This window comes from Leucoraja erinacea, chromosome 39, assembly GCF_028641065.1.
Source record: "Leucoraja erinacea ecotype New England chromosome 39, Leri_hhj_1, whole genome shotgun sequence".
NCBI classification, from domain to species: domain Eukaryota; kingdom Metazoa; phylum Chordata; class Chondrichthyes; order Rajiformes; family Rajidae; genus Leucoraja; species Leucoraja erinaceus.
Window position 1 is genome coordinate 5820832 of NC_073415.1, and position 13338 is coordinate 5834169.

Genomic DNA, 13338 nt, shown 5'->3' on the forward strand with positions numbered 1-13338 from the left:
TGCTAACCAGTCAGCGGAAAGACTAAACATGCCAGAGAGGGTTTGAATGTAAAACTAGCTGAAAATGGCCTACGGTAACCTAATTTTGAAGAAGGGTCTCGACCCGAAATGTCACCCGTTCCTTCTCTCCAGAGATGCTGCCTGTCCCGCTGAGTTACTCCAGCACTTTGTGTCTATCTTCGTCAGAGAACTGCATGTGCTTTAATACAGACGGCAGGAGCACTCAAACCGCATGTGTATTTGCATGGCTCTGCTTTGTGTACAACCCCTGGAGCTGTGCAGGCTTGGGATCAGGGGGTAGTGGTTCATTCTTGTTGCTCCCCGCTGCCCACCGTCGCTCAGTTCATCCTTGGCGTAGGTGGAGAGGGTGACTTGAACCCAATGTTAATGAAGAAGGAGAGACAATCGGATGGGATGTGGGGTTGGAAAGGGGGGAGAATATAATGCAGCAAAACAAAAAGTTGGTTATGTGCAGGAAGGAACTGCAGATGCTGGTTTACACCGAAGTCCGCAGAAGGGTCTCGACCAGAAACGTCACCCATTCCTTCTCTCCAGAGATGCTGCCTATCCCGCTGAGTTACTCCAGCTTTTTCTGTCTATCTTCGGTTCAACCCAGCATCTGCAGTTCTTTCGTACACTGACGAGTTCTTTGTTGCAACTCCTTTTAGCCACAGCTGAACATTGCACTTGACAGTTCAAAGTACGAGGGGCATGAAAATAAGAACTCAACTCTTAATCTTTCTGCGTAATTGAGCCTCAGCTGATGATATTTAACCTCCCAGTTATTTCAATGAAAAAACCATAAAATGATTTCCGATAGTCCCACATAAAAATACATCTGTCTTTGCTCAAATGACAGCGTGTTGGAAACAGGAAGGAAAATATCGAGGGCGCCAATGAACTTGGGGGCCAGATATTAAAATACCTTTCCAATGCTTGATACCCTGCTTTGAGGCAAAGGTTTATCTCGGTCCTGTCAAGGGGGTTCGAGGGAGGTTTCTTGTGTCATTTTTTAGAAGATGTTACATTTATATACAGATGAACAGTGGAAAAAAAAAAATCAAGCCCTGTGTGTGTGTGTGGACTGACACTAACAGGGCCATTTGAATAGATAAAGCTGTATTGTTCAGGCAAGCCTGATTAGTATTCACAGGATCTATACCCAGGCACCAGGGAGGCCTGTTGGATATGATGTCTATTGTGCAGACAGCTCATAGAATATTCTGCTGAACAATAGCAGGTTTGTGCAATTTTTCCACGCAGCCCCCCCTCCCATTTTTTCTTTACTCTGCTGCAAGAGGGGCTCGGGGCTTCAGGGCTCGGTGCAGAGGTGAATGCATGGGTGTGAGAACAGTCCGCAGCACATGCATGAGAAGCAACTGTAAAACCCATTTAACAAATGCTAAAGAGTTTAGCGATGCAGTACGTCAACAGGCCCTTCAGCCCACGGAGTCCATGCTGACCATCAATCACCTGTTTACGGTAGTTTCATATAATCCCACTGTCGTGTCCACTCCCTACACACTAGGGGCAAGTCACAGAGGCCAACCAGATGCTGTCTGGTCCCGCTGAGTTACTCCAGCATTTTGTGTCTATCTCAAGTCAAGTCAAGTCAAGTTTATTCGTCACATATATAGATGGCCTGTTTCCGTTCTGTAATTGTTATATGGTTTATATGGTTATACACATACGAGATGTGCAGTGAAATGAAAAGTGACAATGCTCGCGGACTTTGTGCAAAAAGACAAACAAACAAACAACCAAACAAACTACAACTTCGAGGCCAATTAACTTACAGGCTATTTGTGAAGTGGAGGAAACCGGAGCACCCAGAGAAAACAACCATGGCCACAGGCAGAACGTGCAAACTCCACACAGCCAGCACTTGTAGTCAGGATCGAATGCGAGTTTTTGGCACCGTGAGGCAGCGGCTCCACCTGCTGCACCATTGTGCCGCCCAATAGGGTGGAAGCTATTGTGATTTTAGATGATTTTGGGTACATAGGAGATTCCAAGTCTGTTACTGGATGAATCATTGTAGGAGCATTCACAACTGTACACGTATATAGAAAACAAGACTCGAGTCTGTGCATCAAGTTGCATTCAGACGAGACGGGTCCCAATCCTGGTTGGAGCATCGCTGAACAGTTGTAGGACCAGAACAAGGAAGAACATTGTGCCTCATACATACATGAGCTAAACACAAAGCACTGGAGTAACTCAGCGGGTCAGGCAAGCATTTGTGGAGGAGATGAATAGATAGGCGATGTTTTTCAAGGGTTCAAGATCAGTTTATTGTCACATGTAATAACTAAGGTACATTGAAATTCAATGTTAAGGATCAGGCCCCTTCGGACCTTGAAGCGTTGCCTGTCCATTTCCTCTGCATTCCCTTAACATCCACAAATCTGCTTAAACTCATCAATGAGCCCTCTACAAAGAATTGTCCTGGAGACTTGTGTCCCTAATACAAGGAGACTTGTCCTATTTCATTCTGAGGTGGTGGACTCTTAGAGAGGCACATATTCCTCGAATAACTTAGCGGGTCAGGATGCATCTCTGGACTCTTATTCTAGACTGTTCAAATGGAGGAGCACCTCCCCGCATCTGCCCTGCTTACCCCTTCTGGAATCTTACACATCCCATTCGGAATGCAATCCGTTCCAAATGGCGAAGTTGAGACCGCAATGGAATCTCAGGATTAGCACAAGGCATTTCCCAATGTTGCCCAGGCTTCCCGAGTGAGTGACTGCCTTGTATACTGACAGCTGGAGGTTGCATTTCATGTCTTGCGTTAATCCCAAGGCTAAAGTGTTAAGCTTTGTTTTGAAGACCCAGCAAACCCCAAATTGTAATCGGCAATCTATCCTCAAGAGAGTCATTCTGCCTTCCTGGGGTGGCGGTATAATTCTCTCTTTAGTTAGCAAGTGGGTGAGAAGAAGGGTTGTATTTACATTACACCAGATAGTAGCTCAGTTTAGTTTAGAGATACAGAGCGGAAGTGCGCCCTTTGGTGCAAACTCAGTGATCCCCGCACACTAACACTACCCTACACACACTAGGGACTGTTTACAATTTTACCAAGTCAATTAACCTACAAACCTGTACGTCTTCAGAATGTGGGAGGAAACTGAAGCACCCGGAGAAAACCCACGCAGGTTATGGGCAGAACGTACAAACTCCGTATAGACAGCGCCCTCAGTCAGACTCGAACCCGGGTCTCTGGCGCTGTAAGGCAGCAACTCTACCGCTGAGCCACTGTGCTGGCCAATGTCGTCTCGCTGTAACCTGCCCTGTGTTTAATCCCCGATGGCAGGATTCGAGGGGAAGGTGTGCGAGAGGAATATCGACGACTGCAGCCCCGACCCCTGCCACCATGGCACCTGCAGCGACGGCATTGCCAGCTTCACCTGCCACTGCGAGCCCGGGTACACCGGCTACCGCTGCGAGAACCAGATCAACGAGTGCCACAGCAACCCCTGCCAGAACTCGGGCAAGTGCATGGACCTGGTGAACAAGTACAGCTGTCACTGCCTGCAGGGAACCTCAGGTACAAATAAATGATGCTCTCTCTCTCTGCTACACCTGTAAAATACAGGAATTAGCATCAAAATGTACAACATTGTGTGTGGAAGAGCCTATTCCTGTACTGTACTGTTCTACATTCTAGATATATTCGTATTGCTTTGTTATTCCCAGGTGGACTGAGATGCAGTGAAACACATTGGCGTACTGTACATGAATAGAATTAGACCGTACAAGACTACAACTGGTACCATAGGTTATGCAAATAAAGAGGAAGGAAGCTGAGCAGGCTTGGACTCTATTCCTTGGAGAAGGATGAGGGGTGATCTTATAGAGGTGTTCATGGTTTCAGTAATGCACACATTAAAGATGGTTCAGAGTACATTTACCAGGATTTTGTCAGGGCTGGAATATGGGAGCTCTGAGGAAGGATAGCTGGATGTGCTACCCAAATGGTAGATTACATGCACTGATGGCTTAAAAGGCCTCTCCCTATCTTCTTCTACTTGCGTATGACGTGCACAGCCTAAAGTTGTAGGACAACTTGTTCTATTTGATCTTATTTGATTGTGCACGCCAGGTTGATTGCATTCGTCGAAACAGGGCGGACCCCGTGAAGGTTGCAATCTCCCACCCTGGCCTCTCCCTATTCCCTGCTGTGATTGTTGATCATTGTTGCCATTAACTGCAGGGGTCAACTGTGAGATCAACCATGACGACTGTGCCAGCCAGCCTTGTGATTACGGCATCTGCAGGGATGGCATCAACCGCTACGACTGCATCTGCAAACCGGGCTTCATGGGTGCGTATCCCGGACTTGTCCGCGCTCTGGGTCGCGCAACGTTGACATTAACGTTGACATTAGCAACCATGTTTAGTAACACCGACAAAGTGCTGGAGTCACTCGGCAGGTCCGGCAGCATCTGTGGAGAACATGTTTTAGTTTAGATTACTTTAATTTAGTTTACTTTACTGGCACGTGTATAGTGAAAACATTTTGTTGCGTGCTAACCAGTCAGCGGAAAGACAATGCATGATTAAAATCGAGCCGTCCACAGTGTACAGATACATGATAAAGGGAATAATGTTTAGTGCAAGACAGCGCCAGGAAAGTCCGATCAAAGATAGCCCGAGGGTCTCCAATGAGGTAGATATAGTCATTCAGTTTAGTTGTGGTCGGATGGTTCAGTTGCCTGATAACAGCTGGGTTTTGGATCAGGACCACTCTTCATACTGAGTAAGAGTTTCGACCCAAGTTATCCCCTATCCATTTTCTCCAGGGATGCTGCCTGACCCGCTGGGTTACTCCAGCACTTTGTGTCTATCTTTGGCATAAACCAGCACCTGCAGTTCATTTTCATGACATTTTAATAATAATAATAATAATATCTTTTATTGTCATTGCACATCAGTGCAACGAGATTTAGTATGCAGCTTCCAACCGATGTAAAGACTGGGTTTGGTGGGTGTGTGGTGCTGTGGGTTAGTGGAGTGATGTATAATGTTGCGCGCTGTGCTGTTGGATTGCCGTGCCATCGGAGCTTGTAACGGTGTCCCCCTCCCCCCCCCTCCCTTGGTCCAGGCTCGCAGTGCAACATCGAGATCGACGAGTGTGCGTCGGGCCCGTGCCAGAACGGGGGCACGTGCATCGACGGCGAGGACAGCTTCTCCTGCCTGTGCCCCGAGGGCTACCACGACCCCCTGTGCTACTCCGAGGTGGACGAATGTAGCAGCAGTCCCTGCGTGCACGGGTCGTGTCACGACGACATCAATGGGTGAGGCAACCAGGGATCGCGCGCGAGGGGGTTGCCTTGCACTCTCCTGCCCTTCCTCAGTTTGGACACAGCGGCTGTGGTCTGAGAGCCAGGCTCAGTTCTCCCCCTCTCTCTAAGGTGCAGTGGAGAAATGAACGAGTTGTCACCACTCAGGAGTCCCATGGAATTGGGTGCTACAGTGGTTCAACACTGTGCTTAGTTTAGGTTAGAGATATAACGTGGAATCAGGCCACCACGTCCGTGCCGACCAGCGACCCCCCCTACACTAACACTATCCTACACACCCTAGGGATAATTTACAATCTATACCAAAGCCAGTTAACCTACTAACCTGAAGGTAGACAAAATTACTGGAGAAACTCAGCGGGTGCGGCAGCATATATGGAGTGAAGGAAATAGGCAACGAGAACGTTTCACGCTGAGTTTCTCCAGCAATTTTGTCTACCTTCGATTTTCCAGCATCTGCAGTTTCTTCCTGAACAACCTACTAACCTGTACATCTTTGGAGTGTGGGAGGAAACCGGAGCACCCGGAGAAAACCCACGTAGTCACGGGGAGAACGTACAAACTCCATACAGACAGCACCCGTAGTCAGGAATAGAATCAAATTGAAGGGTTGAACTGTGGCTGAACACTACATATGGATGGAACCCAGCTCTCTATCCTGCTTCTTTTAACTTACCCAATGGGGAAGCGTATCTTTTATAGCTCTTTTCCTCTTTATCTCCTTTTTTGCTCATTTAAAAAATATATTTTATCTTTACTCTTTGCTTCCATTCTGTATCTCCCCTCTTTCTCCCTCGTTTTTATTCCTATACTTGTACCTGCTCTCTCTCCCCGTCCCTACCTCCCTCTTCTTTCTGTCTCTTTCTTTCTCTCTCTCTCTCTCTCTCTCCCTCTCTGTCTTTGCGCTCTCCCGCTCTCCCATTCAGGAGTTCCTGCATGTGCCATCTCTTTCTCCTTCATTTTCACCCTCCCGTTTTCTCACTCTGCCTCTTCCTGGCTATAATAATACATTTTATTTATTGGGCGCCTTTCAGGACTCTCAAGGACACCTTACCGTTAAAACAAGCCTGAAACAAAAACATATACAGCAACAATACACGATTCGGAGAGAGAGAGCAGCGGCTGCCAATCGCGCCAGCGTTCACTCTCACCTCCAGCAGCCATGTTTTCCGAGCCATCTGCAGCACGCCAAAAATAAAACACAACATTAAAGAATTTAACACTAAACATAAAAACATCCCCCCACAATGGTTCCCACTGTGAGGGAAGGCAACAAAGTCCAGTCCACTTCCTCTTGTTCACCCATGGTCGGGCTTATTGAGGCTTCCGCAGTTGCCGCGACGGTGGCCCGATGTTACGGGCCCTCTCGCCGGATGATGGAGCCCCGGCGTCGGGAGAACACGCGAGGAGTGTCTGGAAACGGCCGCTTCCTCCCCGGAGACCACAGGCCACGCTGGTTGGAGCTCTGACACTGGCGATCTCGGCGAGAGATCCCAGGCTCCGCGGTGTTCAAACCCAGCGCCACCGCAGCTAGACGCAGGCTCCACATACCCCGCAACTCCGCGGTGTTGGAGTTGGTGAATCTTTCACACTGCTCCTCTCTTTCTCATGCTTGCTTACCTCTATTCCATTCCACCTCTTTCTCTCAAGTGTCAACTCTTCCCCACATTCCCCATCTCCTCTCTTTCGTGCTCGTCTCCGTCTTTCTATCCCTCCCTCCTGCACTGCATCTTACTGCCTCAGGCTTCCTCTGGACCTGGGGCATGGGTTGACCGTTGTGAGAGGAGGGGGGGAGAACAAAGGAGGAATTGGTGCAGAATACTTTATAATATTGTCAGTGCCCTTTATGTGGCGACTATTTGTATACCTTGGATACGCAAGAATCTCACTGTGGCAATAAAGCATTCATTCATTCATTCATTCTCTTGCACTGCCTCTCTCTTTCTGTCACACTCTTTCTCCCTCTCACAATCTCCCTCTCTCTCGAGCTGCCTTTCCCTCTTTTCCCGGCCTCATCCTGTGCGTTGTATTGTCCTCTTTCCTTCCATTTTTCTCTCCCTCCTTTTTATCCTCACGTTTTCTTCCTCTCGGTCTCCTTTACCTGACTCGTTCCCTCGTTCCCGTCTCCTGCCCCCACCGCATTCCTCCCGGGATTTACCTTCAACTTATTCTGATTTTTGTTGTTTGTTCTCTGGCGAAATTAATTGCGGTAACTTAATATCTAGGTACAAGTGTGACTGCGAATCGGGGTGGACTGGGGTGAACTGTGGCATTGACAAGGACGAGTGTCACTCCAACCCATGCCAGAATGGAGGGAGCTGTTCTGACCTGGTGAATGGATACATCTGTAAATGCAAGGAGGGCTTTCGAGGTGTGTAGACCAAGACATGTATAACCTTACCATAACTGGATATCCGAATTATCCTAATTGGAATTCATGGCCACCGAACACAATGAATGTATTGTTAATAAAATGTGATTATTGTGATTGGATATTTGATGGTCAGTACACACTCGATGGGCTGAAGGGCCTGTTTCCGTGCTCTAACTCTTTGACTCAAAGTTCCCTCTCAAAGTTGTCCTTCAATGTGTTACCATGTCCTTCACAACATGTAGAATATACCAGTTCTTAATAACTCCCAGCACAAAGACAAACGCTCAACTAACTTCTTTAAAATTAAAGAACCATATAACAATTACAGCACGGAAACAGGCCATCTCGACCCTTCTAGTCCGTGCCGAACACATAATCTCCCCTAGTCCCATATACCTGCACTCAGCCCATAACCCTCCATTCCCTTCCCATCCATATAACTATCCAATTTATTTTTAAATGATAAAAAAATAAAGAAAGAACGCAGATACTTACTTGTGTTACTAAATATGATGTGGCCCCTTCAAGTCCTCCGAGCCTGGAGGTATCATGCCTGCCTGACTAAATGTAGACCTTGCAGTAAATCCATTGTTATTGCTTCACGCAGGCCAGCACTGCCAACTCAATGTCAACGATTGTGCCTCGAACCCATGCTTGAACAAAGCAGTGTGCGTGGATGGGATTGCTAGTTATTCCTGCCAGTGTGAGCTGCCTTATACAGGTAAGAATCCAATCTCAGGTGGACTGAGCCATCTCACTAGTTACCGCTTGCCACGGCTTTGCATTTAACATCAACAAGTTTCATCAGTAATCAGCCAATGACCCCCAGATATATGGGTGTCATAAAGTGTGGAAACAGGCCCTTCGGCCCAACTTGCCCACACATGTTACCGGCCAACATGTCCCAGCTACACTAGTCCCACCTGCCTGCGTTTGGTCCATATCCCTCCAAACCTGTCCTATCCATGTACCTGTATAACTGCTTCTTAAACATTGGGATAGTCCCAGCCCAGCCTCGACTGCCTCCTCTGGCAGCTTGTTCCATACACCCACCAAAAAGTTTCCCCTCAGATTCCTATTAAATCTTTTCCCCCTTCACCTTGAACCTGTCCTCGATTTGGCAAGAGATTCTGTGCATCTACCCAATCTATTCCTCTCCTGATTTTATGCACCTCTATAAGATTACACCTCATCTTCCTGAGCTACAAGGAATAGAGACCCAGCCTACTCAACCTCTCCCTATAGCTCACACCCTCTAGTCCTGGCAACATGCTTGTAAAATCTCCTGTGGGTGTAACACTCTAATGCTTTGCTTGCAAGTTGAACCAGAAGAATACTTCCCGTTAATTATTAATATGAGTCACCCATCCATCCGTCATCCATGGGCAGTGAAGATTCATATCATGAAACAAACTTCACCATTAAAGGGGGATTCCAACTGTAAATGACAAATTGGCAACCCACCCCCACTGTGCCACTCCCAGGTTTTTTTTTGTTACAGAAATTGCCACCGACTGTAGGCTGGCTGCCGCATGCACAGCACCTAAACCGGAATGGACAACAAACAAACAAACAAACAAACGCAGGCATATACCCTCTGGGCAGAGGATTCTAAATCTAGAGTACCCCACCCCCCCCTACTCCTGGTCCTCCATTGCTCTTCATGGCGGTCCCCATTGTCTCACGGTCCACTACCGACAAGGGTCCCGCCGTTGCCGAGGCTCCATCACTGCCGAGGCTCCTGTTGCCGTCGAGGCTCCATCACTGCCGAGGCTCCTGTTGCCATCGAGGCTCCATCACTGCCGAGGCTCCTGTTGCCGTTGAGGCTCCATCAGTGCCGAGGCTCCTGGTGCCGTCGAGGCTCAAGCTGCCACCGAGTCTCCCTCTGCCACCTCCAAGGCTCCCATCGCCACTGCCATTGAGTCCCCTGAGAGACCTGTGGGACGAGTCGGGTCTACCGGGGCGCATTCTGGTCGTCAGCGCCCAGATAGATCAGCGGGTGGATTGGGCCCGCGCAGCTCCCCGGGACACTCGAAGTAACCGAATTGCTTCAGTTATATGTCCTTCAGACATACGAGATAATCCTGTTAATGCCGTTGGGTGGATTGATGGAGGGAGTTTGAGTTTCAGTTTAGTTTAATGCCAAGTGTACAGTGAAAAGCCACAGTGAAAGCCAATACATGATTCCAATCAACCCGCCCACAGTGTACAAATACACAAGAAAGGGAGTAACATGAATAACATACAGTGCAAGATTAACAAGGAAACATAGAAAATAGCTGCTGGAGTAGGCTATTTGGCCCTTCGAGCCAGCACCACCATTCACTGTGATCACGGCTGATCATCCACAATCAGTACCCCGTTCCTGCCTTCTCCCCATATCCGTTTACTCCACTATCTTTAAGAGCTCTATCTAACTCTCTTGAAAGCATCCAGAGAATTGACCCCCACTGCCTTCTGTGGCAGAGAATTCCACAGATTTACAACTCTTTGGGTGCAAAAGTGTTTCCTCATCTCTATTCTAAATGGCTTACTCCTTATTCTTAAACTGTGGCCCCTGGTTCTGGACTTGATTGGGAATATAGAAAATGTCCTGCAAGTTAGAACTTCATTGCTCTGTTGTGGGAACACATCACAATGAAAGACTCTTGATGTTTGTCTGACCTGTTGGTGGGTTAACGGTGATGGAGTCCTGCTAACGCCACTGAGCAGACGGTACCGTGAACGCATTAGCCCAGACCACCCTGCGATCACCACTCCCATCGAGCAATAACCCTTGGGTGACAACTGTTCCTTTCTCTGTCCACAGGAGAAAACTGTGAGAACGTCCTGATTCCCTGCTCTCCCAACCCGTGTGGGAACGGTGGCTTCTGTGACCACACCCCTGACTACGAGGACTTTGTGTGCACCTGCGCTGACGGATGGCAAGGTAACGGGACTCTGGACTTCCCCTTCTTCCCCGGCATTGGGGAATGAGGAGGGACTCAAGAAACTGCTGACGTTGCAATCTAGAACCAAGTGCTGAAGGGTTTCAGTGGATCAGGCAACATCTGGGGAGAAAATGGCCAGAAGACATTTCAGGCTGTGACCCCCATTGTAAGACCGATAGGGGACATTTTGGGCTGAGACAGGTGATTTTTAGGTCTGGATCCTTCTGACCCTTCTTCAGACTGACAGGTGATGTTTAAGGTCGAGACCCTTCAGACTGACCGTTGATGTTTAAGGTCGGGACCTTTCTGCAGACTGGCAGGTGATGTTTCAGGTCGAGACCCTTCTTTATAATCAAGTCAAGTTAAGTCAAGTCACATTTATTTATATAGCGCATTTAATAAAACAACTCTCGTTGGCCAAAGTGCTTTACATTTGTTATAAGAATAGTATAAACAAACAAACAACATACATATATACATATAGCCCTCGCTCAGTGGACGTCAGGAAAGGCTTGGGAGTATAGATAAGATTTTAGTCTTGACTTAAAGGAGTCGATGGAGGGGGCAGCTCTGATGGGAAGGGGGAAGTTGTTCCACAGTCTAGGAACTGCAACCGCAAAGTCGCGCTCGCCCCTGAGCTTGTGCCTAGACCGCGGGATATTCAGCAGCCCCAAGTCGGCAGATCTGAGGGACCTGGAGGTGGAGTGGTGGGTGAGAAGACTTTTAATGTAGGAGGGGCAAGCCCATTGAGGGCTTTGTAGAATCAAGGATCTGAATAAGAATCCCAACCTGAAACGTCGCCTGTCCATTCCCTCCCCAGATGCTGCCTGACCCGTTGAGCTCTTCCAGCACATAGTGCGCTTTGCTGGTAATTTTGTGTGTTACGCAAATGCACTTGAAGCATTCTTTGCTTAATGGTATATTATCATTTCCTTTCTCTCACTCTCTCTGTGTCTCACACGCACACACCTACACCTACACCCTCAGGTCGGATCTGTCAAGTGGATGTTGATGAGTGTGTATCCAACCCTTGCAAGAATCGAGGCAGCTGTACCAACACGTTGGGAAGCTACATCTGTGCGTGTGGGCCGGGCTTTGCAGGCCACAACTGTGAGACCGACATCAACGACTGCTATCCAAGTGAGTGTTTATTAATCATTCAGCAATCAGCCGTTCATCTTGAGTGCAATTACAGCAAAATAAAACCTATCGTAAACGTTTTACTTTCTGCTCTCTCCGTTGGTTCCTGAAACCGAGACCTTTTAAACCCTTCCATTAGATTCCGTTCTGGTATTTTGTTGGTTCATATTCTTGATCAATGGTGTTTTATCATTAATGTTTTATTATTATTAACGTTTAGTGTTTTCTGAGTCATTCGTAACTGTCACTGTATGTCATGTTGTTACTTGTGGGCGGAGCACCAAGGCAAATTCCTTGTATGTGAATATTTGGCCAATAAACTTACTTACTTCTGCCGTTGTGGATTCCCCCGGGTGCTCTGGTTCCCTTCCACATCCCAAAAAAGTGTGCGTTTGTAGGTTAGTTGTCCCCCTGTAAATTGCCCCGAGTGTGGAGGGAGTGGATGGGAAATGTGGAATACCATAGAACCAGTGTGAATGAGTGAGCGATGGTCGGCGTGGGCTGAAGGGCCTGTTTCCATGCTATATCTCCAAACGACATCTCCTTTATTCTTAGAATAAAGGGGAGGCCATTTAAGACTGAGGTGAGAAAAAAACGTTTCCACCCAGAGAGATGTGAATCTGTGGAATTCCCTGCCACAGAGGGCAGTGGAGGCCAAATCGCTGGATGGATTTAAGAGAGAGTTAGATAGAGCTCTAGGGGCTAGTGGAATCGAGGGCTATGGGGAGAAGGCAGGCACGGGTTATTGATTGGGGATGATCAGCCATGATTACAATGAATGGCGGTGCTGGCTCGAAGGGCCGAATGGCCTCCTCCTGCACCTATTGTGTATTGTCTATTGTCTATTTCAAAATGTGCCTCTTCATTTCTGAAGAAATATCTATTGACCCAAACAACGAGGCCAGAACTCGCCTCCCCTTAACTTCCAGGCAGTGGCCTCTTCCTCTTCAGACTCCTGCACCCATGGAGGTAAAAGATTTGGTCCAGAGCCGGACATCACAGTTAATGGCAGGGCTCTGGGGAGTGTTGTAGAGCAGAGGGATCTAGAATTGCAGGCACATAGTACATGGTGAACGTGGTATCACCTGGGTGGTCAAGAAGGGTTTCGGCACATTGGCCTCAATCAGTCAGGGTACCGAGTGTAGATGTTGTGTGTTACGTACAGTTGTACAAGATGTTGGTGAGGCCACATTTGGAGTATTTTGGTCACCCTGCTATAGAAAATATGTCATTAAGGGAGAGTTGGGAACCGTGTTCTGCCTGACTCTCTGAGCTACTGTTTGCCCGTTTTTGTCAGCGTTAGTTACTGTTTTCTCACCCCAGGTCCCTGTGTGAACGGTGGCTCGTGCCACGACGGCGTCAACTCGTTTGTCTGCAGCTGCCTGCCCGGATTTGCGGGCGCCCGGTGCTCGGACGAGGTGAACGAGTGCGAGAGCAGCCCCTGCCGCAACGGGGGCACCTGCACCGACTACGTCAACAGCTACACCTGCAGCTGCAAGGCTGGCTTCAATGGACTACACTGTGAGAACAACATTCAGGACTGCACGGAAAGGTCAGTCAGTGAATGAACCCTGCCCCTCCCGACTGC

The 13338-nt window shown here is 48.2% G+C and overlaps 1 protein-coding gene across 1 annotated transcript in view; it reads left to right on the forward strand.

Annotated features, from left to right (window-relative positions):
* The window catches only part of LOC129714317 (neurogenic locus notch homolog protein 2-like), a 139353-nt gene that overhangs the window by 97622 nt on the left and 28393 nt on the right, over window positions 1–13338 (forward strand). Inside the window, 8 exon segments of the mRNA XM_055663857.1 lie at window positions 3317–3550; window positions 4217–4327; window positions 5108–5300; window positions 7532–7677; window positions 8288–8401; window positions 10490–10609; window positions 11598–11750; window positions 13074–13302. Coding sequence (XP_055519832.1) covers window positions 3317–3550; window positions 4217–4327; window positions 5108–5300; window positions 7532–7677; window positions 8288–8401; window positions 10490–10609; window positions 11598–11750; window positions 13074–13302 — 1300 coding nt within the window.